The 22569-nt window shown below is 42.6% G+C and overlaps 2 protein-coding genes and 1 pseudogene across 7 annotated transcripts in view; 2 read left to right on the forward strand and 1 right to left on the reverse strand.

The window, feature by feature from the left end:
- The first annotated feature begins 15 nt into the window (after window positions 1-15).
- Window positions 16-3825, forward strand: LOC118541554 (small ribosomal subunit protein eS17 pseudogene; annotated as a pseudogene).
- A 7984-nt stretch (window positions 3826-11809) lies between these two features.
- SPATA6L (spermatogenesis associated 6 like) overlaps window positions 11810-22569 on the forward strand; it is a 46091-nt gene continuing 35331 nt past the window's right edge. Inside the window, exons 1-5 of one of the 6 annotated variants that reach the window (XM_036101220.2) lie at window positions 11949-12025; window positions 12212-12256; window positions 13094-13172; window positions 16620-16757; window positions 19499-19547. In XM_036101220.2, coding sequence (XP_035957113.1) covers window positions 13110-13172; window positions 16620-16757; window positions 19499-19547 — 250 coding nt within the window. In that variant the 5' untranslated portion in view covers window positions 11949-12025; window positions 12212-12256; window positions 13094-13109. Of the gene's footprint in view, window positions 12026-12092; window positions 12257-13093; window positions 13173-16365; window positions 16485-16619; window positions 16758-19498; window positions 19548-22569 lie in introns of those variants that run through there. The other 5 variants (XM_036101221.2, XM_036101225.2, XM_036101223.2 and 2 more) reach the window with 5 other exon arrangements.
- Window positions 13437-16308, reverse strand: PLPP6 (phospholipid phosphatase 6). Its single transcript, XM_036101250.2, has one exon. The coding sequence runs from the start codon at window positions 16306-16308 to the stop codon at window positions 15424-15426; it is 885 nt and encodes a 294-aa protein (XP_035957143.1). The 3' UTR covers window positions 13437-15423.

A 22569-nucleotide genomic window follows, 5' to 3' on the forward strand; every position in this document is an offset into this window, starting at 1 on the left:
GCGTTTGAAATTCCGTTCCCTGAAGCCTTTGAGCGCTGCCAATTTAGCCCTCAGGGCACTGCGGGTCACGTAGTGTCACGTTGTTGTTGCCTAGTGTTCCCTGCGCTGTGCGCCTTGGGTCTCGGACGTCGAGAGATGCGGTGTCTACTTTGCAAGTTGTTTACAAACTGCGACTCCTTTACGTTCATCTGTAAATCAGGGGTTCTGAGGCCGGGGTGGGCGGAAAATAGGGCAGAATTTTGAAAAGCAGGGCAAAGTTTTCTCTCATTGCGAGTTCCAAGCTCCAGGAGTTTTGCGTAAGTTGGCTGGGAGGCGGGCGCCGAAGATGAAGGACCCGAGCAAGCGCGGCTCGGACATGCAGACGAGGGTGGGTGATCGCGGACCCAGCCGGGGCAGCCCGTATCGCACGCGTCGCCTGCGGTCCTGCAGGCCTGCGCTCCCGTGCCCTTTGTTGAGGAGAAGAAACACACCCAACGTGCCCAAGGGCACACGTTCAAGGAGAAGACGTGTGATCAGCCCGGGGGTCTAACTTCAGCAGTACCACGCTGCTGCCCTGCTCATAATTACAGAGACCCGAATAAAAACGAGACGCCATTTTTTCAGTCTCACAGCCTGACAAACTTTGCGGTTTGTCAATACCGAGTGTTGACAAGATGTGAGGAAATGCTGTTAAAGAGATTGTGCTTTGTGTAACCTTTCTGGAGGGGTGATTTGCCAATATCGGTGGCTGAAGGGCTTTGATTCAGCAATTTCACTACCAGGAAATTATCCAACGGTTATTTTTGTACCAATATCCAGTGATTTATCTACAAAGATGTTTATTGCAGCAGTTTGCAGGAAAAACCAGGAAACTAATTGCCCATTAGTAGAGGAACTTAAATAAATTATGGTTTATTAATACAATACGATATCAGTCTTTAAAAAGAGTAGATATGTATGTGCTGATACAGAAAATCTCCAGAATGTGTTGAGTTTAAAAAAAATTTGCAGAATTAGATATATTTGTGTGTTTACATATCTATAGCCATCTACCTATCAAGAGCGAATGATCCAATCTGTGTAAAAATACGTGCGTGTGTATAGAAAATTCCTGGAGAGAGAGCAAGAATTCTTAATGATGGTGGATCAGGCTGGGAGGAAAGTTTCTGAGTTTCTTTGCTTTCCGTTTTTAGTTTCCCTGTACTATACGGTTTGAATATTTTTCAATGAATATGTTATCCCTTAATACTTAATTACAAATTACAGTTGAGAAGCACTGTGGGGTTAGGGAAAGCCACAGGAGTTAAAACAGAAAGGGAGGAAGAAAAGTAAAACACTTTTCTCTTTGTTTCCATGAAGGCACAAAGTGCTTTGAGCAGGGCCTGGCTTGAAGTAAGCTCTATATGAATGTTAAGTATTGTTTTATTGGTTTTCCTCCTACCTGTCTCACTACTTCCCCTCAGGCTCTTTGGCAGGCTCCTCCCCTTCTAACCGACCTCTAATTTTGAAATTCCTCAAATTTTGGCCAGTGGGGAGGACCTTATCTGTTTTTGTGGCTTTAAATAACATCTGTGTATTGACAGCTTCCTAAGTGAAATCCAAGCCCTGACCTAAAGTACTTCAGACTCATTTGTCTACCTGCTGACTTGACATCTCTCTTTTTTTTAAAGTAGGCTCTACACCCAATGTGGAGCCCAATGTGGTGCACCCCCGACATCTCTCTTTGAATGCCTATTTTAAATTTAACATTTCCCAAAAAACCCTCTTGATCCCACTCCTTCCCCAAACTTCTTCCTATTTTCTCCATATCAATAAATGGCACCACCACCAATCCCAAAAGAGGCCAGCCTTAATTTATCCCCCTCCTTCTTCTCCCATGTCTGAACCAAAGTAAATTTTGTTGTTGTTGTTGTAAAGATTTTATTTATTCATCTGACAGAACAAGAGAGCACAAGTAGGGGAGTGGCAGGCAGAGGGAGAGGGAGAAGCAGGCTCCCCACCAAGCGGGGAGCCTGATGCGGGGCTCGATCCCAGGACGCTGGAATCATGACCTGAGCCGAAGGCAGACGCTCAACCATTTGAGCCACCCAGGCACCCACAAATTTTGTTATTTTTACTCTCAAATACATCTTGAATCTGTCTACTCCTCTCCAGTTGTAATGCTTCCTCCCTAGCCCAGGATACCATGATCCTTCCTCGGGCCTACTACAGTAGTCTTCAATGTCTCTGTTCCATTTTTGCTCATTACAAATCTCTTCACAGTTACCAAAGAGACTTAAAAATCTATGTATACAAATCAGATCATGCCACACCCTTGCTGTATCCATTAAGTGCTTCCAGCACAAATAACAGAAACCCCAGCTAATAGAAACTTAAACCATAAGGAAAATTATTTTCTATTTAGCAAAAAGGGTGAAGATCAGTGTTCTCAGGATTGGTTTAGCAGTTTGTTGATGTCATCAAGGACTCAAGTTCTTTCTATCCTTTCTACCCTCCTAAGTCTGTTGACTTTCATCTTCAGGCTTGTCATGGTTGCAGGATGGCTGCCATAGCTCTGGACATTGCATCAAAACAGGCCAACAGCCAAACAGGAAGAGAAGAGGCAAAAAGCTTTATTTACTTGTGGCTCTACTTCCAGAAATAAAAGTGTTTCTCAGAAGCTTCCAGTGACTTCCCCTTATATCTCATTGTTCAGAATTGGCTTAAATAAATTATGATTCACTCCCTAAAGTGAGACGCATTGCCACCCAAGCAAAACTGGAGCTCCGTTAGCAAGAAGAGCTTAGGTAAGCAATCACATTGTCTGCTCTAACTTTGAGTTCCTATGCTATCTAATGCCAGCCAACTCTTCAGTGTCATCTCTTAACCTCCTCTGTCCCCTGCCCAGGTCTCTCTTAGTATGCTCACTGGCCTCCTTCCGTTTCTCAAACATATCAATTCCCTCCCTGACTCTTTACATTTTGTTGCTCCCTTCACCGGATATCTTTTCTCTAGCACTTTAAAAGTCCTGCTATCGGTCATGCTTTTCTTTTTAGATCTTAGATCAAATGTCATCCTCTTAGGCTTATCTGTCCACTGGGTCTAAATTAGGTTCTTATGCCCTCTCCAACCTATAAACTCTCTCACCCCCAACACCCGGATTCCTTCCTAGTATTTGTCATACGGTTATTATCTCATGTTCACTTATTATCTTCCCCCCACCCAGGATGTAAAGCCCACAAAGGCATAGACTGTTTCTTGTTCACCGTTGTACTTCCACTGTCTAGAATAGTACCTAGCAGACGGTAGGTATTCAATAAATACGTGTTGAATGGATGAATAAAGAATGAATGAATGAATGGAAACAAGGATAAAAGGAAAGGTGTGGGATTAAATAAAGACAGAAGAGATGGACTCTCCCCCCCCAACATGGGTCATATTCTCACCAAAACCGTGAAGAAGGTGGCCTGAGTCATCACTGAGAAGTACTACACACACCTGGGCAATGACTTCCACACCAACAAGCATGTGTGCGAGGAGATTGCCATCATCCCCAGCAAAAAGCTCCGAAGCAAGATCACAGGCTCTGTCACACACCGGAAGAAGCAGATTCAGAGGGGCCCGGGGAGAGTAATCTCCACCAAGCTGCCGGAGGAGAGAGAAAGGAGGGATAATTACATGCCCGAGATCTCAGCCCTGGATCAGGAGATCCTGACACTAAGGAAATGTTGAAACTCTTGGACTTTGGCAGTCTGTCCAAACTGCAGGTCACTCAGCCTGCACTTGGGATGAATTTCAAAACACCACGTGGAGCCGTTTGAATATTTCTGCTGTGCTGTAATATCTTCAATAAACCTTGGACAACAACCTTAAAAAAAAAAGGTTGAAAAAGGAATGCAAAGAGATATATTTTCGTAGGAGAATAAAGGGTGGATATAATGACATCATCTTAGCCATTGCTGACTTTGGGGCCTAAATCCTTCGCTTGAGTTCAGTGGATACTTTTTACAAGTCTTGGAACTAAATCAGACTCTTTTCTATTTTCTTACATTGGATCATAAATATAATTCCTAGGAAACTGCTTTGGGTCATAATTAGCCTACTGCTCCCATGGACATAGAATTAGTCAGCTGACACTCAAAGGAGCAAATTAGTTTTCCTGAGCAGAAATTACTTTAAAATGAAAGGATATGGACTATGTAGTCCAGAACGCCCAAGGGCAGTCCTTATGGAAGGGTTTGTGTGGTATTAAGTAAGATTGAGCCTCCAAAAGCCAGTGAATCAAAGTAGAAGCCAAAGAGTAACATATGAGTCTGACTCATAAACTCTAATAAAGTTTGTGAAATAGATCCCATGTGTGAGTCCAGATCCCAAATGACTTCAAGATTGTTAAAAGCTGTTCAACTGCAATTTAATTCCTTCCTTGGATGCTTTCCTGATACTTGGGGAAAATTCTGGAGAAGTATGTGCACTTAAAGAAATACTCAGATTGACAGCTCCTGTTTTGGATATTCATGCAGAGGCCACTATTCTTATAATACAGTGCTTCTTTTTTCCTTAAGTGGGTTTCCCTCTGAATCACTTGGAAAGTATTATGTATCTCAATAATTTTCTTAATCTGCATTTGAGGTAAATAAAGCCACCATGTTTTCTCTTTAAGTGTCTATAAGAATTCTACTGAAGGGCATTTCATAGTGATACCACTAAGAGTCCTCTTGATGGGCTATTTTAGGACAGAAGGAGGTTCACATAAGGCCATGATTGCTTTTCTTATTTAAGTGTATGTTAAATATTTTTAAGTTGTTATTATAAATATGTTTATACATGAAAGTATAGAATTATAATAAACATCATATATCCATCACCCAGATCAACAGTTATGAAGATTTTGCTGCATTTGCCTTACCCATTCTTTTTATTCATTTGTTGTAGCATTTGAAAACAAAATCTTAGACATCAGATCATTTTACTACTACATATTTTAATATGTAAACATATATCTAAACACTGTTGATATTTGCCTTGCATAAACACGAGGACATTATCAACATTATCATACCTATCAAAATTAATTGCTTGGTATTATCTAATGCCCATATCACAATCAAATTTCCCCAATACTCTCAAATATTCTCTTTAAGTTGGTTTGTTTGAATCAAGGTCCTGTCCCAATGATGGCTACATATTACATATTACATTTGATTGTTAGATTTCTGAGGTATTGTTTAATATAGAGCATTTTCCCTGACCGTTTCCCTTTTTTTTTTTTTTTTCCCTTAACGTCATTGACTTGTTGCAGACTAAGTGGTCAGTTGTTCTATAGAATGTCGCACATTCCAGTACGTCTGTTTGCTTCCTTGTGGTGTCACGGACATGTTTCGCCATCCTCCATATTTCCTTTAAGTGAAGTTAGCTCCAGAGCAACACTGTTCGATAGAAGTTTCTATGACGATGGAAATATTCTACTTGCCCTATCCATTACTGTAGCCACTAGCCGCATGTGGCTATTCAACACTTTAAATGTGACTGGTGTGAATGAGAAACTGAATTTTTTATTTTATTTACTTTTAGTTAATTTAAATTTAAGTAGCTATATGCAGCTATCTTATTAGACGGTGCGGCTCAAGCGGCTTGATTAGATTCAACCTTACCTTTTTGGCATAAGTGTTTCTTAGGTCCTTTTTGTGAATCACAGAGGGAGACAGGATGCCACCTTTAGTGATGTTAAGATTAATCAGTGGGTTCATTAACTTTTTAAAAAATATAAACTTCATCTTTATGCAGTTTATGAGAATCAAGGAAAGAGTCCAGCATTGTTCATTGAGCTTTTTTATACCTTCATAGTAAAAGAAAGGTAAACTTTTCTCTTCTGTATATCAGACTGTGGGAAAACTAAACTGTTAACATTTCAGAGAAAGATTTTGGAGAAGGCAGATATAAAACAATTATTTCTTGGGTCTCAAGACTAGACCTGAGCTTTTTAAAAAAAAATTATTTGAGAGAGAGAGTGATTGAAGGGCGGAGTAGAGGAAAAGGGACAAGCAGACTGCATGCCCAGCATGGAGCCCAACAGAGGCCTCCATGTGGGGCTTGATCCCATGACCCCCAGATGACAATCCGAGCTGAAACTGAGTTGGGCAACTCACCCAGACGCCCCTGGGTCTGTGCTTTAAAAAAAAAAAAAAATCAGGGCGCCTGGGTGGCTCAGTCAGTTGGGCATCTGCCTTCAGCTCAGGTCATGATCCCAGGGTCCTGGGATGGAGCCCCACTTTGGGCTCCTCCTCAGTGGGTAGTCTGCTTCTCCCTCTGTGCCTCCCCTTGCTCCTGCTCATTCGCTCTCTTTTTCAAATAAATAAATAAAAATCTTTAAGAAAAATCAGTGATCTGAAAATGCATCATTGCTGAAATAATCCAGATTGTTTCCTGTACTTGGATCTTTTTTTTTTTCTTTTCAGGCATCTCACAAATGCTAATGAACAGCTCACTTCGGAAACTCAATCTGCTAGTGTTGTTCACATTTGCTAATGAATAATTCACTGTCTCAAAAGATTGTAGGCCTAAAAATGAGTCTGAGTCCAGACATAAACTCATGGCCCAGAACAGGACCTTGAGGTCTTTTTCACTTACTATTGAATGCAGCTTCCCTTGGAGAGACAATTTGCTCTAGTAAGTGGGCATGAAAGTGCTGCAGAGAATAGCTCCTCTTTCCTTACCTTCTGCTTTGTCAGATCACCCAGGAAGCCCTTCTTTGTACTGTAGAAAGGAACTGATGTCAGGATAGAGGGCAGGACAGTGGTTCTAAAACTTGGTTAGACTAACTCTATCCCTTCCAGACTCTGGTGAAAACGACAGCCTCTCTTCCCAGAAAAATGCCCATATACACATGCAGGAAACGTTGCCTATTATTTCAGGGGCTTTAGGACCCCTGAGACGGCCAGGGGTCATGGGATAAGACACACTGCACTGGGAGCAGAAGAGCAACCACACTTGCAAGGGTATTTTCAAGGCATGCAGTATATAGGATGCTGACCCCAAAAGCTCAAGAATCCCTAGTTACCTAGATTGAGCCTTTTTTTTTTTTTATTGTTTTATGTTTTCTACTTGTTTTGATTTGTTTTCCTATTTGGACTCGATAATGCAAATACTTGGCAAAAATATTCAAAAAGTACCTAAGGATATTCAGTGAAAAGGAAGTTTCTTCTCTCTTTCTACTCTAGGGCCCCTCCTCCGAAGAATCCACTATTAGCAGTTTCTAGTGTATCCTCTCAGGAATATTCTAAGCATGTATGCACATATCGTATCCCCTGTCTCTTCCAAACGGCAGCATACTTCACACATTTTTTTGTTCCAGGCTTTTTGCCCCCGTTAGTCCTATATTTTAGAGAGTATTTGTTGCTATGATGTACAGCTCTGCTTTATTCATTTTCCATGCTGCATAGTGTTCCATCTTTTTTTTTTTTTTAAGATTTTATTTATTTATTTGACAGAGAGAGAGAGACAGCAAGAGAGGGGACACAAGCAGGGGGAGTGGGTGAGGGAGAAGCAGGCTTCCCGCCGAGCAGGGAGCCCGATGCGGGACTCGATCCCAGGACCCTGGGATCATGACCTGAGCCAAAGGTACACACTTAACGACTGAGCCACCCAGACGCCCCGCATAGTGTTCCATCTTAAGGCTTAAGCATAATTGATTGAATCTGCCCCTACTTAATGAACATTTAGGTGGTTTCCAGTATCTTTTTAAATTTTTTAGAAAATATTATTTATTTATTTTTTTAAAGTAAACTCTACACCCAGTGTGGGGCTTGAACTTACAACCCTGAGATCAAGAGTGGCATGTTCCAGTGACTGGGCCAGCCAGGTGTCCCCAGTATCTTTTTTTTTTTTAGATTTATTTATTAATTTTGGGGGGGAGGGACAGAGGGAAAAGGAGAGACAGTGTGAAGCAGACTCCGTGCTAAGCAGGGAGCCCGATGCGGGGCTCAATCTCAGGACACTGAGATCACGACCTGAGCTGAAACCAAGAGGTGGTCACTTTACCCACTATACCACGCAGGCACCCACACCCCCCTGCCCCAGTATCTTTTTTAACTACAAATAATGCTGCAGCATGTATTTTTGTGTATGTGTGAAAGTATATTCATACACACCCATTCCTAGCAGTGGAACTGCTGAGTCAAATGAAAAATTTTGATAGACATTAACAAGTTGCTCTCTAGAGAGGTTACATGTGGTAGGCAGAATAAGAGCCCCCCCAAAGATATCCATGTCCTAATTCCTGGAACCTTTGAATATTGGAATTGACATTATAGATGGAATTAAAGTTGCTAATCAGCTGACCTTAAGATAGGGAAACGATCCTGGGTTATCTGGATGGGCCAGTTGTAATCACAAAGATCCCTAAAGAGAGAACCAAAGACATGGCAGTGTGATAAGGACTTGGCTCAAATTTGCTGGCTTTGAAGTTGGAGAAAGGGAGCTAGGAGCCAAGGAATGCAGGTGAGCCCTAGAAGTTGGAAAAACAAAGAAAGGAACAAGGCAAGGAATGCAGCCCTGCTTCTAGCTTTGCTTTTAGCCCAGCGAGATCTGTGTTGGATTTCTGACCCACAAAACGAAAAATAATAAACGATAAATTTGTCTTGTTTTTATCCATTAGAGCCTTCTCTCTTTTTATTTATTTATTTATTTTTAAAGATTTTATTTATTTGAGAGAGAGAGAGCATGAGAGGGGGGGAGGATCAGAGGAAGAAGCAGACCCCCTGCTGAGCCTGGAGCCCGATGTGGGACTCGATCCTGGGACTCGATCCCGGGACTCCAGGATCATGACCTGGGCTGAAGGCAGTTGCTTAACCAACTGAGCCACCCAGGCGCCCCCTTTCTCTCTTTTTAGTTTCCTTCTTCATATGAGCACTCCTTTCTACATTATTTGAGGAATGTTTACAATTTCGTGTCTTATCATTCATGTTTTTGGTTAAACGGAAAATTTGCAACCGTAATTATCTGACTGTTACACTTTTGTTCTTTGCTAATTAACTCTTTGGAAAATTCCCATGTGGGACATGGGCCATTTTTTTTTTTTTTTTTTGGCAGTGGCCAGGATGTGAGCAGGAAGTGCCGAGGTGTCATTTCTGCAGGGCTGATATCACTGCTGACCAGCCTGCACTGCAGAAACGTTGTGGGAATAGAAGTTGGTCAGTGGGATTTGTTTTCTGCCACCAAGATGGCAGCCTCAATGATTCACTACTTTGCAAGACGGGCCAGAGGCATTGTGTATGCAGAAATGTTTACATCTCCATGGTAGCTCAAGTGACCATGGTGAATGAAATTAACAGAACGTAAATATTCCTCATCAACTCATTTAATACCTCCAGGGCAGACTAGCGGTAGTAGCTGTACCCTGTCTTTTCTCGTTCTGCATGTTTAGTCTGCCCTGACGTGGTGTTGGTTCCTAAACTCAGGAGCTTCCCTGGGTGAAATCTGAAACTGCCTCCTAGATCTAGAGGACAGTGAGAGACTGAAGAAAGAGGCAGGCCACTCAAGATTAGTAGGTGACAGGTTTTTTTTGTTTTTTGTTTTTTTAAGATTTTATTTGTTTATTTGACAGAGAGATAGCGAGAACAGGAACACCAGCAGGGGGAGTGGGAGAGGGAGAGGCAGGCTTCCCGCCGAGCAGGGAGCCCGATATGGGGCTCAATCCCAGCACCCTGGGATCATGACCTGAACCGAAGGCAGACACTTAATGACTGAGCCACCCAGGTGCCCCAGTAGGTGACAGTTTTAATAAGCAAGGGAAATTACACAGGAGGCTTGTCTTAGGCAGCCACAAGATGAGTAGAGCTCTGCACCCACCCACCAGAAACTTAGAAGTTTATTTGGAGGACTTAACTGGGTTCAGTCACATATACCATCCAGATGGTCTCAACAGCATTTTGCTGTCTCAAGGCCTGTGTTCTTCAAACGACTCCTGTTGTGAGAATGGTGGGTAGAATGTACACTCAAGGACAGTGGAGGGGGGTGAGGAGCTTCCAATTGCCCTGGTCCACCTTGTGGGTCAACCCGTGGTCATTGTCTTCTTGATGACCTCCTCCAACGTGAGGGAGCCCCCTAACCCCCATACGTTGAACCCTACAGACTGGCTTGACCATCTCTGCATTTAACATCTCTTCAAAGATATTTATTGAGCATCTGCTATGCTAGGTATTTAGAATATGAACTCTTAGCCATGCAGAACTCACAGCTTATGGAGACAAATAATCAACAATCACAGGAACAAGTGTGAAAATGCTATTGTGGCAGTTGCTACAAAGAAGAGACACATGGATTTGTAGTCAGGAGATTCTTCCTTGTCAGGGAGAGCAGAAGAAAGGCCTGGGTGAAATACATAGATCTGTGTACATGTGTTTGTATGCCACCATAGGTAAAGGGCATAGAGTAAGTAAAGGACCTAGAAACATTGCATAGCCAGGTAGAGGAGGATGAACAGAGACAAAGAATGGCCAGAGAGTTGAAGGGAAACCAGAAAAGGGCTTGTATCCAACCTGAGGAGCCAAGCAAGGAGAGTGTAGTTAAGACTAGTAAGAGCACAGGATGGGACGGTGTGTCTGTGTGATTCAATAGGATTTCTATGCCGCAGGGGCCGTGAGGTGGTAGAGCACACCTGGATTCAAGTGTGGTCCTGTTTCCCTTTAGCTGTGTGGCCTTGGGGAAAAGGCTGTCTGGCCTCAGATCTTGCATCTGTAAAATAGAGATGATACCTTCCTCCAAGAGTTATTGTGGAGATGAATTAGCATATGCAAGGGGTCTAGCACTTTGCAGCTTCTCAATAAAGATTGGTTCCTCCCTTTCATTATGTCTCTGTCCACTCATTTATTCATCTGTTTTAGCTGTTACTCTCCTTGATGACTTAGCATTGGTTTTGGTGACTTACCTGTGAGGGTCAACACCGGTCCTGTTCCCGTATATCCCTGCACTCGCCTGGGTACCAGCAAGCTGTTGTGAGCCAACAAATCAGTTCTCTGGATATGGGAGGGAGCCAAGCATACACCTATGTGCCTCTTGGTATGCAGACAGACAGAGCAACAGGGATTGTGTGAGGACATAATATACCCTCCTTCATCATACTGAGCTTTTCCATTCCAGGGAAAGGAACTCCAATTACCAAAGTGAATGCCTAATTCTTGTCTCAGGACATGTTTGTGCACTTGCATTCCTGCAAATGCAGAAACCTCCAATAGTTTAGTAATAAATGACTCATCACAATTTCAGATTTCTTTCCAGAGACAGCATTGACCCTCCCAGATTTTTCAGATTGGCTAGAAGCAGCCACTCCCTCCTCCTTTCCTTCATTTTGGTCTATCAAATACAGTGAATGGACAAAAATGCAGTTTTCCCTACTGGTTAAGAGCTTTTCCTCTGCCTGCCGCCTCTGATGGTTTTTAGTGTGGCCCTGCCTTTGGCAACCACTGTTAACTATTAACCACTGGGAGATAACGTAATTCCCTGCTTGCCTTAGGTTAACTAAACGTCAGAAAAGAGAGACGGACAAATATTTCCATTGCCAAATAGAAATACAAGGATAAGTCTGAGATTGAAACGGCTGGTTTCTTATTATTGACGGGGGCCATGTTTTCCAAACCAAACGCGAGGACCTAACATTTCACAAGCAGGAGAGTACTTTCAGGGACAGGCTACTCTATTACTTGGAATTGTTAAAGAAATTCCAGGGCTCAGCGGCCACATAGCTACTAAACACGGGAAGCACTTAAATGATACCGGAGCTAATGATCATATTCCCCTTTCAGGATGGACCCTGTAGACGTTTTAACATAGTGACGGGGGCCATAAAGAGAGGTGACGGGGAGGGAAACTGCAGCTCTTCCAGCATCCTGCGACCCAGCCACCAGCGCGGCCCCGGGTCCCGCCGCGGGCCGCGCACCGCCCGGGAAGCCCGCGTCGGCACTGCGCGTGCGCCGAGCCTGGCTCGCGTTCCAGGGGGAAGGTGGCGCGTTCGAGCGCTCATGGCAACGCCACGCTTCCGCCTTCTGGAAGCCTTGGCTCCAGCTCCCGCACTGTGAGACCCGTCCGGGTGGGGGGGACCTGGGCTGAGTCCGGGGTGGGGACGGATGGGGGGACGAGGGGGCTGGGGCAGGGGAAGCTGCTGGGAACGTTTGCCCCAGGGAGTGAGCTACGCTAAGAAAAATCGGTCCAAGGCTCAGCACAAAAGGATCTTTTCATCCCAGTCCTTTCGCCCACGCAGGGAACGATGCCTCTGGAAGTGGTGGTAGAACTACAGATCCGGGCGGTAAGAGAAGTCGGCGAACCTCCACTCCTCGCTCCAAATCAGACTCTTTCCCCAGGGCTCCTAAATGGTCGCGATCTCGTGCACCACCTCCTCCCCGCCTCACCGCACACACATCATCATTATCTTTTGGGGCAGATCGTACCTCTGTGTCCCTAAGAGCTCTACATTGGTCTTCCCTGATTTCTTAACCTTTAATTCAGCCCAGCCTCTTTCAACATTTTTGCCGCCTAAAGGACTTGTTAGCTTTATCCTAAAATTGTCTGTTATTTTAGAATAATCCTGCATTAAGTCCAAGAAGAATTTTATTTTATTTTTCCCCACGATAAAGATTTGTGAAATAATAATAAAACAAACAAACAAGCAAACAACCAACCCTCCTTTAAATAACAAGGGAAGAATTCAATTTCAGAAAGCCCAATCACTTCCTGATAACTTGCCACCTCTGTGAACCAATGGAATATGTATTTTTTAAAGATTTTATTTATTTGTCAGAGAGAGCGAGAAAGCACAAGCAGGGGGAGCGGCAGTCAAAGGGAGAAGCAGGCTCCCTAGTGAGCAAGGAGCCCCATCTGGGGCTCCATCCCAGGACCCTGGGATCATGACCTGAGCCAAAGGCAGGTACTTAACTGACTGAACCACCCAGGCATCCCCTAATTGAATATTTTCTAAGTATTTTCCCTAGAGATGGCTCTGGCTTGCTAATTCAACACCTGTTTTATAATTATCCACTGAATCCCGCATAAGTGAGGTGCTGTGGCAGAGTGACTTCATTGTTCCTGTTTGGGATCAGTCACTACCCCGAATTCAGCTTCTGTGTTCCAATCCTTCCATCCGTAGTTGGTGACAGACTGTCATGCGGCTTTACCTCCCAGCTATAGGGGCTTCTCTGCTGGTCGTGATTACAAGCACATTGTCGGTAAGTTATGGCCACGGAAAATCTGGTGAGCCTCCATACAGTGACAAGTGCTGTGGTTTCATGATACATGCAGTTCTGAAAGACAAAAATGTCCTGGATTTCTCCCATTTCGCTGAGAGCAAATAGGACTAGACTCTATCAAATTGTGCTACATCGAGTGCTGCCGACCCTCAAAATTTTGCAGTAGGGGGAAGGAATTCTTGAGAAGCTGAGTGATAAAGCAGTCTTCCATCAAGGCAAAAATGGAACAAGTTTTCATCTCACTTCATTCAACATTATTGGTTAATTTTATTTTCATTTTTAAAAGGCATTCCTCAGTGTACAATTAATTTACAGTAAAATCATTTTCTACTCTAAAGTGTTTCAGAGACATCAGTTGAATTGATCTGTGCTTTAAAAGCCTGCAAACTCAGGTCCCCAACGACTAAGACAGGGAATTCCAGAAGTAAAACCAGGAACCAGAAGATAAAACTGTGAGCTCCCAATATTCAGACTTGTGAACACTGCAAAAGGAAATATCATTGCTTTCAAAAAGATCTGGCCTGAATATTGCCAGATTAAAACAAAAGATCTAAGATTAAACAATAAAGCAAATCACTTAGAGCTTTACAGTTTGGCTGATTCAGGAAGAGAAGAGGTAGTCTTGTGTTCAGGATGTTGTGGGAATACAAGTGATTTTATTTTCCTTTGAGGAGTTCCTCCGTGTGCCTCTCGCACTCAGAAAGCTCACACTTCTACCCAATCAGAGCCCACTTGTCACACCATTCTCCAGATTCTAGTGTGCCCCTCTATGTGACAGATGAAAGGCCATAATCCTCTTTCTATAAATGTCAAAATAATCCGTCATTATCTGAAAACACCAGTGCCAGAGATAATTCAAAAGTTCTTATTCTTCAGGTAGAACAGCATTTAAAGCACATCCCCTTCTTGGTCTTCCCTGCTCAAAGAATAATGAGCAGAGTCCATCCTGCATTTGGTGGTCCTTGGTCTTGTGATTTGGGGAGGCACCGTGGATAAACTGCTTTAAATGTGAAGGTCAATGTAAAGGGAAATTTAGGAGTTAGTTATACCTTGTGCTATAGCAGTGGGCTCCCCTGATGAATTTCAAGTTAAATACTGTTACCTAAAGTGTGCTGTATACGGGGAAATGGAATTCCATATGAAAAACTTTAATATACAGGGTCATCCTTGTGATACATATAAGAAAGTTTATGGCCTTGCACTGCAAAGAACCAAGTTATTTTCCTATTACCTAAGTAGAGGAGCGTTATTCTTTATTCAGTAGAGATGACGGGCAGCAGAGCCCCATCTCCCACCGTACTGGCCCACTGACATAGTATGTGGTAAGCCCACCCCCAGCCTCTTAGTTCCTGACGTCCTCAGCTTTTCTGTCCTCTGTCATGCCATGCTATTTGTCATCAACAGAATTAAGCATTCGGTCATAGTCCCATCCTTCCATTTCCGTGGGCACTGTAGATATGCCCACCTTTAAATGTTTCTTCTTCAAGTAAGTTCTTGGCTTGTTCTCTAAATGCAAAAAGATAATATTAGAGAGTAATGGGAAATAAATATCTATTCAAAGAGTTTTTGAGGAGGTAGAGGGAAAGGAAAGCAAGATATGTACTATAATCTCTCTTCTCACTACCCAATCCACAAAGATGGAAGAGACAATATACTAAGAAAGCTTATCAAGAAAATCAGGATTAAGAAGACACTGTGGCAACAGATTTTCAGGGAATAAATGAGGAAAAACCTGTCTTAGACTTTTAAAATACTGTTTAAAATCTACCTCAGGAAAAGAACTAGGATTAGTAGGTGGCTCATCTGCATGTATATTGACAGAATCATAGTTGTTTTTTTTTTTTTCAAAGTTCACTTTACAAATGATATGTTGACTTACAGGATTACTACAAAACCCCAAATTTACTTTTGTCAACTTTTAAAAAACAGCAGGATTATAATCACCCCAGCTTGTTTTCTTTGCAGTTGTCCTGGAGATATAAAGTTGTTGAATAAATATATAATAGAGGGCTTTTTTTTTTTTTTTTGTGCTTTCTGTAATATGGCTGTGGTCATAATGGCCAGCATGTTCTCCAGAGTAGCAACCCATCAAGACGGAATGACACCTGAAATCCCAAAAGAAGCCTGAAATGTCCTTAGAGGGACAAGCAGGATTGCTGCTGGTTTACGCCGGCTTCGTCGCATGTGGAAACCTTCAGATCTCCTGGTGCCATAAATGAATGAGATGGTGTCATTGTTGGTTCCACAGTACGAAGAGGACCGGGGCGTTGTGCGGCGAAAGCCAGCAATAGTCCACGATGCTGTACTGCGTGTAGCCCAGAAAAAAGCCAAAAGCTACGTCAGTGACGTTGTGCCGCCCCAGCATGACCCTGGAGAAGCCCACGATGAAGGCCCATAGGACCACAAGCACCCTCAGCGGAATGGCCAGCACCAAGTGGTTCAGGATGAACCGCGACACCAGGGCGGCCCTGGTGGCATGGCCCGAGGGGAAGGAGTACTTGTCCACGGAGAGGGTGACAAACATGTCCATCTGGTTGTGAGCCGGGCGGCGCCTGCGCACCAGCCCCTTGATCAGGGCCACCAGCAGCAGGTCCAAGAGCAGGGCGAAGACCAGGTTCATGAGCACCTCGCGCCCCGCCCAGCTGTCGCTCCTGGACAGGCAATAGAGGGTCCCCAGGAGCCAGGGGATGCCGTGTCCCGAGATCTCCAGCAGCTTCATAAGGGGCCGCATGCTACCCCAGGACGAGCTCTCTCCGGCGCACACCCCCAGCTTCTTGGACAGCCACAGGTCGATGGCCAGCAGGGAGCGCAGGGCGATGCCCAGGAAGGACGGGTTCAGGTCCATGCGGTCTTCCTCCGGCAGCGGCGCGGGGGCTGCCTGCGAGGGGCCCGCCCCGGCCAGGGGGAAGGAGCCGCGGCGGTGCACCGGGCTCTCGGACGCGCGCAGCCGGGCGCAGGTGGGGTCCGCGCCGGGCGCGCGGCTGCCGAGCAGGGAAAGGAACTCGAACCTGCCGCCGCCGCCGCCGCCGCCGTGGGCCGGGCTGCCGGGGCTGCTGGTGCTCGAGGCGGAGGCGGCCAGCGGGCGTCCGTCCGCGTTCCTCCGGGGGCTCGGCATCGCGGCGGGGGGCCCGGACCCCAGCAGCCGACCGGCCTAGCGAGAGGCTCCCGGCCCTGCAGCCTCTTCCGCTTCCGCACTGCCATCCCGGAGGGGCGGGGAGAGGAGCCGGCGAGAGGACGATTGTGACACCTGGCGGAGACGTGGGAGGAAACTGGAATTTGCACTTGAGGAAGGCGAGGACGGGGGGAGATGGAGGTGTGGGAGGTCCAGGTGAAGGGGTGCGGGGGTGGGAGTTCAGGGAAAACAGAGCTCCGTTTAAAAAACGACACTAAACAAACCCTGTTCTCTATTTTTTCTTTGTTTTTAAGATTTCTTGTCCAGGGGTGTTCCTTCCTGACAAGCAAGATGTGTACCTTGGGGTGTACCTCCTAAATCAATACCTGGAGACCGACTGCTTTCCCTCTGTGTTCCCTATTATGATTCAGCAGAGCATGAGGTTTGAAAAGGTGATCTCGACTTTCTCATTGCCAAATAGAGAAGTTTAAATGTTGTTGTCTGGAGATCATCTAATGGGTCTTATAAAGTTATTTTGTACATTTTCTTAAAAGAAAAAAATGACTTGAAGGCACCCCAGAGCAGTACAGAACCAGAGTTGGAGGACTTGCTTTTGCATTGGAGGTCTGAGCCAAGTTCTGTCAACCTAGCGCTAAATGCCCTGGTGGATGCTTTCTATTCTTGGAATTCCCATGGCATTTTCTAACTGGAGCAGAGAGAGCATTTTCTGAATGTTCTTGGAGGTGTCAGAGGCAGCTGCATTACATTTATGACAGGGATTATCAGTAAATTAGTGGACCTTAGAAACAAACTTTTGTAGACTCAGAAAAATAATGAAAAAAACTATATTCAAATTAGTAAGATCCTGTCTCTGAAATCCTGTAACAAAACAAGCCTCTTCAGATTTATTGAATTTTCTTAGGTCGTCCCTGGTTTATTTAGCTACAGTGATAAAGGCTAGGTTCTATTCCAGTGAATATGAACATGATATTAATAGAACATTACAACCTTCTTCCCACTTTAATTGAGAATATTAGTTTCATTATTATGAATCATGCACAGTTCTTTGAAGTTTTCGTTTTGGAATTTGGAGGCGGAATCAGTTTTAACCTTGATAAGTCTAATGATTTTCCCCCAAACAATATCGCTGAGCTGCTCTTTGGAGGAGGGGATGAGTATGGGAAGGCTAGATAAGGTAGAGCCCATCATTTTTAAAGGTCTGGATGGTGTTGCCCAGAAAATGACCTGTTTCCAACTGAGACTGGGAGAGGAGATGAGGACTGATTTTCTAAAAGGCTAGGGCTGTATGTAATGTTTTTGGAAATCACAGCAGAAATTTAAATAGAGTCTACCAAACTGGTTGGATAAGAGAGGAGAGGAATAAATGGGTATTACCTTGGGACATATAGTCAGAATCCAGAGGAACCCATTTCTACTATTTAGATACTGGTGGTGGTAGGAAGTGGGTGGTGAAAATCCAGTCTATTTTTCCCCCTAGGAATATCCTTATTAGTTTATCAGGTTTCCTTCTATAGAAGACTTTAAAAAGACTTCCCTTTTAAGAGAAGCACAAGGATAAAAAATCACAGAAGCACAGAATGATAATTCCGTAAATGACCTTGGAGGTCATCTAGTCCAACATCCTTGACTTGTAGAAAAGGGGGGGATCAACTTCAGAGACATTAGACTCCAGATACCACTACTGCTCTGTTGCAAAGCTGTGCATTTGAAGATTGCTAGTCAAACATGTATCACGGACCATTTTTCCTTTTATAAAATGCAGTTATTTAAAAATTTTGAAATATTGCCCTTGTGTGTGAGCTGTTTGGGTTCCTATTCCAGCTTTCTCCCACCTGGCTCCATCCAATTTTCTTGTATTTGTTCCATTCTCTAGCTGCAAATACTTGCAGCAAGTATCGAAGACATTTTCTCCTCCTTGGACCTGCTGTGTAACCCAGAATTGAATGTTCTAAAACATTTGGATAAATAAGAAATTGCTCATCAAGAATGTGTGAGACATTGTGTTTGAGCAGTTACTCCCCAGGATCACAGTTGAGAAAATCCGTAGACATGGATGAAGTGAAGGGATGCAAGTTGAAATAATTCAGGGGAAAAGAACCCCTCACCTGCATTTGCTTGATAAATCTAAGTCAGTAAGACAAAAATAGATTACAGGGGACAGCCTCCACTTTTGTACTTAAAGGTGAGCTGGCTTTGGATCGAGAGCAGATGTTAACCATGCTTAAATTTAAACACCATTTAAATCAGAACTTAAATGCCTGAATCAAACTCTGATGAAAACTTTCATTTCTTAGTGGCTTCCAGAGTTCAGGGAGAAGGGCGTGTTACGCTTTTAATCTCAGTCCTGGGGCGCCTGGGTGGCTCAGTCGTTACGCGTCTGCCTTCTGCTCAGGTCATGATCCCAGGGTTCTGGGATCGAGTCCCACATCGGGCTCCCTGCTCTGTGGGAAGCCTGCTTCTCCCTCTCCCACTCCCCCTGCTTGTGTTCCCTCTCTCTCTGTGTCTCTCTCTATCAAATAAATAAACAAAATCTTAAAAAAAAAAAAAAAAATCTCAGTCCTCTCCCAGACCCTTCAGCTCAAGGACAAAATAAGCAGATTTGGCATTGGCTGGACAGATATCCCATTTGTCTTGTGCTTCACGATATACTTTAAGCTTATGAGGCTCTCCCTCGCTCTGGTTGTTTTGGGTTCTGTAGGAGTATGGGTTATAGTGCCTAGTTTTCTTTTGTGTTACACATAGATAGAATTTTTACTTACGTTCCTTTTTAGCACAACCAATTGCTAAGGTCATTTATTCAGTTAACATCATTTAGTGAGTGTCTGTGGTATGCAGAATGTATTTCCAGGTACCCAAGCAAGACTCTGAGGTTTGACGCCAGATGTGCTTTTAGCAGCAAACTGTAGGGCTAGGTCAAGGTGATGACATTTGGAGCATGTGGTAGATTCAGCTAACTCAGATTTTCCTTGTACTTGGTACTGTGTTCTCATTCTACAGTCATTCGTTGAACTTTTAACCACATACCTGTTAAAGATACTCCTGTTGAATTTTAAAATATTATATAGCTGGAATTGGCATGTGTTAATTATTTGGAAGAATATAATCTACATTTTCTGTAAGCATATATTAATAAATCTTTGAAAATTTATTTTTACCTTTTTTTTTCCTGCAGGTATTTGAAAATGCCATAGATCCTGGCGCTGTAGCAGACATTTTAGAAAGTAGGTACTCTCAAAACAAAACAACTGTTGTGTATGTAATTGTGTGTACAGATATAAAATTCTACTATATTCTATGTTGTAATATTTCCATGTTTGATCCATATTTATATTCAGGAGAGACTATGTCAAATTTGAATCATGTTTTTCATTCTCTTGCAGACTCTTTTCTGGATAGAGATGGGACTTACTGGATGGTACACTTCTGTTTGTTCATTAATGTATTTACAATTAAATGGTTTTTGTATCTTCACACAGTTGTGTAACCATCACCATATTAATTTTAAAACATTTTTATCACAGAATGAAACCTTAAACCCATTCTTCCTTATCACTCCCAGCCCTAGGTAACTACTAACCAATCTTTCTGTCTCTGTAGATTTGCTTATTCTGCATATTTCATGTAAATGGAATTATACAATACATGGTCCTTTGTGACTGGCTTCTTTCACTGAGCATAATGTTTTCAGGATTCATCTTTGCTACAGCATGTGTTAGTACTTTGTGTGCTTTTGTGGCCAAATAGTGTTCCATTGTATGGAGATACTACATTTTATTTATTCATTCATTGGTTGATGGATAGTTGGGTTGGTTTCACGTTTGGGCTGTGATGAATAATGTTGCTATGAATATTTGTGTACAAGTTTTTTTGTCGACATATATTTTCATTTCTCTTGGGTATATACCTAGGAATAGAAGTGTGGGGTCATATGGTAATTCTTTTTAATCTTTGGAGAAACTTTACCAAAGCAGCTGAATTATTTCACATTGCACCAGCAATATGTGAGGGTTCCATTTCTCCACATCCTGGCCAACACTTGTTATTACCTGTCCTTTTGATTGCTAGCCATCCTTGTGGGTATGAAGTGAAATCTCATTGTGGTTTGATGATGTTGAGCATTTTTTCATGTGTTTACTGACTGTATATCTTTTTTGGAGAAATGTGTATTCAGAGCTTTTGCTTATATTTTAGTTGGGTTATTTGGTTTTTCATTATTGAGTTGTAATATATAATGGACTTGTAATGTATCGAGTTCTTTGTATATTGTAGAGACAAGTCCCATATCAGAAGTATGATAGATAAATGTTTTCTTCCATTCTTTGGATTATCTTTTCATTTTCTTGATGGTGTTCTTTGAAACACAAAAATTTTAAATTTTGATGAATTCAATTTTATCTGTTTTTCTTTGTTATTTGCACTTTTGATGTCATAACTAAGAAAGTATTACCTAATTCAAGTCACAAAGATTTATGTCTATGTTTTCTTCTAAGCGTTGTATAGTTTTAACTTTTACATTTAGGTCTATGACACGTATTACGTTGATTTTTGTAAATAGCATGAAGTAGGGGTCCAACTTGCATCTGGATATCCAGTCATCCTGGTACCATTTGTTGATAAGAGTATTTTACCCCCATTGAATAGTATTGGCATGTTTGTTCAAAGTCAACTGAGTGTAAAAATGAAGGTTGTTTTTTTTTTTTTTAAGATTTTATTTATTTATTTGACAGAGAGAGAGAGACAGCAAGAGAGGGAACATAAGCAGGGGGAGTGGGAGAGAGAGAAGCAGGCTCTCCTCTGAGCAGGGAGCCCGGTGCAGGGCTCGATCCCAGGGCCCTGGGATCATGACCTGAGCCAAAGGCAGACACTTAACAACTGAGCCACCCAGGTGCCCCAGGGCTTTTTTTTTTTTTTTTTTTTTGACTCTCTATTCTGTTGATCCATATATCTATCATTATGCCAATTCCACACAATTTTGATTACTGTAGCTTTGTAAGTAAGTTTTGAAGTCAGGAAATGTGAGTCCCCTACCTTAGTTCTTTTCAAGGCAGTTTTTGCTATTTGGATTTCCTTTCCTTTCCATATGACTTTTAGCATGTCAGTTCCACAAAGAAGCCAGCTAGGATGTTGAAAGGCATTGCACTGAATCTGTGGATCAACTTAGGGAATATTTCCATCTGAACAATATTAAGTCTTCCAATCCATGAACATGGGATGTGGTGAGAATTAATTGAATGTAAGGAATTTGGAGCCTGAGACAAATGAAGTGCTAAACATTACCATTAGAGTGATGGTTGGCAAAGATATATTCCTTTTTTCCTACTTGGAAAACCTAAAATTACAAGCTGTCTTAGCTGTTAAGTTTCTTGGCATTTAAAATTCTGTCCTCATACACTCATATCTTTTTCATAAGTCTACAAAGGGACAATTTTACTTTTTTTTCATATATTTCCAGCTTCTTTGAGACATAATTGATGTATAACATTGTGTAAATTTAAGGTATACAATATGTGGTTTCGATACACTTATATATTGTGAAATGATAACCACCACAGCATTAGCTAAGAAACTCATCACATCACATAATACCATTAATTTTTTGTTGTGAGAACATTTAAGACCTACTCTCTTAGCAGCTTTCAAATATATCATACAGTATTAGTAACTATAAGTGTCTATAATTGTAACCATTATTGCCTATTTTAAAATGTTTTCACTTCTCATATTTTGTGGGAATTATCTTTATTGATTTTTAATTGTTATACCATTTATATTTAAATTACTTTAAGATTTGAATTTTATTCTTGTCCTTATAGATTTTGTACATGGGCTCACTATTTGTAAATACATTTTGGACTCAGGAAGTATAAAAAATGTGATATTTTATGTCTCATTTATATAGTCAGAGAGCATAGTGTTTTGTTTTTTTTTTTAAGATTTTATTTATTTATTTGACAGAGAGAGACACAGCGAGAGAGGGAACACAAGCAGGGGGAGCAGGAGAGGGAGAAGAAGGCTTCCTGCTGAGCAGGGAGCCCGATGCCGGGCTTGATTCCAGGACCCTGGGATCATGACCTGAGCCGAAGGCAGACGCTTAACGACTGAGCCACCCAGGCGCCCCAGAGAGCATACTGTTTTAAGCAAGATAAACTTATATAGGTCAATTGACAACAGTTGTAGTGTGAATTTTTAAAAATGATAAGTTGTTTATTATGTCAGTGACTTACGAATATGTTAAAAAAATTT

This window comes from Halichoerus grypus, chromosome 14 (genome assembly GCF_964656455.1).
Source record: "Halichoerus grypus chromosome 14, mHalGry1.hap1.1, whole genome shotgun sequence".
Classification (NCBI taxonomy): Eukaryota; Metazoa; Chordata; class Mammalia; order Carnivora; family Phocidae; genus Halichoerus; species Halichoerus grypus.

Excerpts from the sequence above, each read along its gene's own strand:
- PLPP6 (XM_036101250.2), bottom strand. The coding sequence starts at position 16,308 with ATGCCGAGCCCCCGGAGGAACGCGGACGGACGCCCGCTGGCCGCCTCC.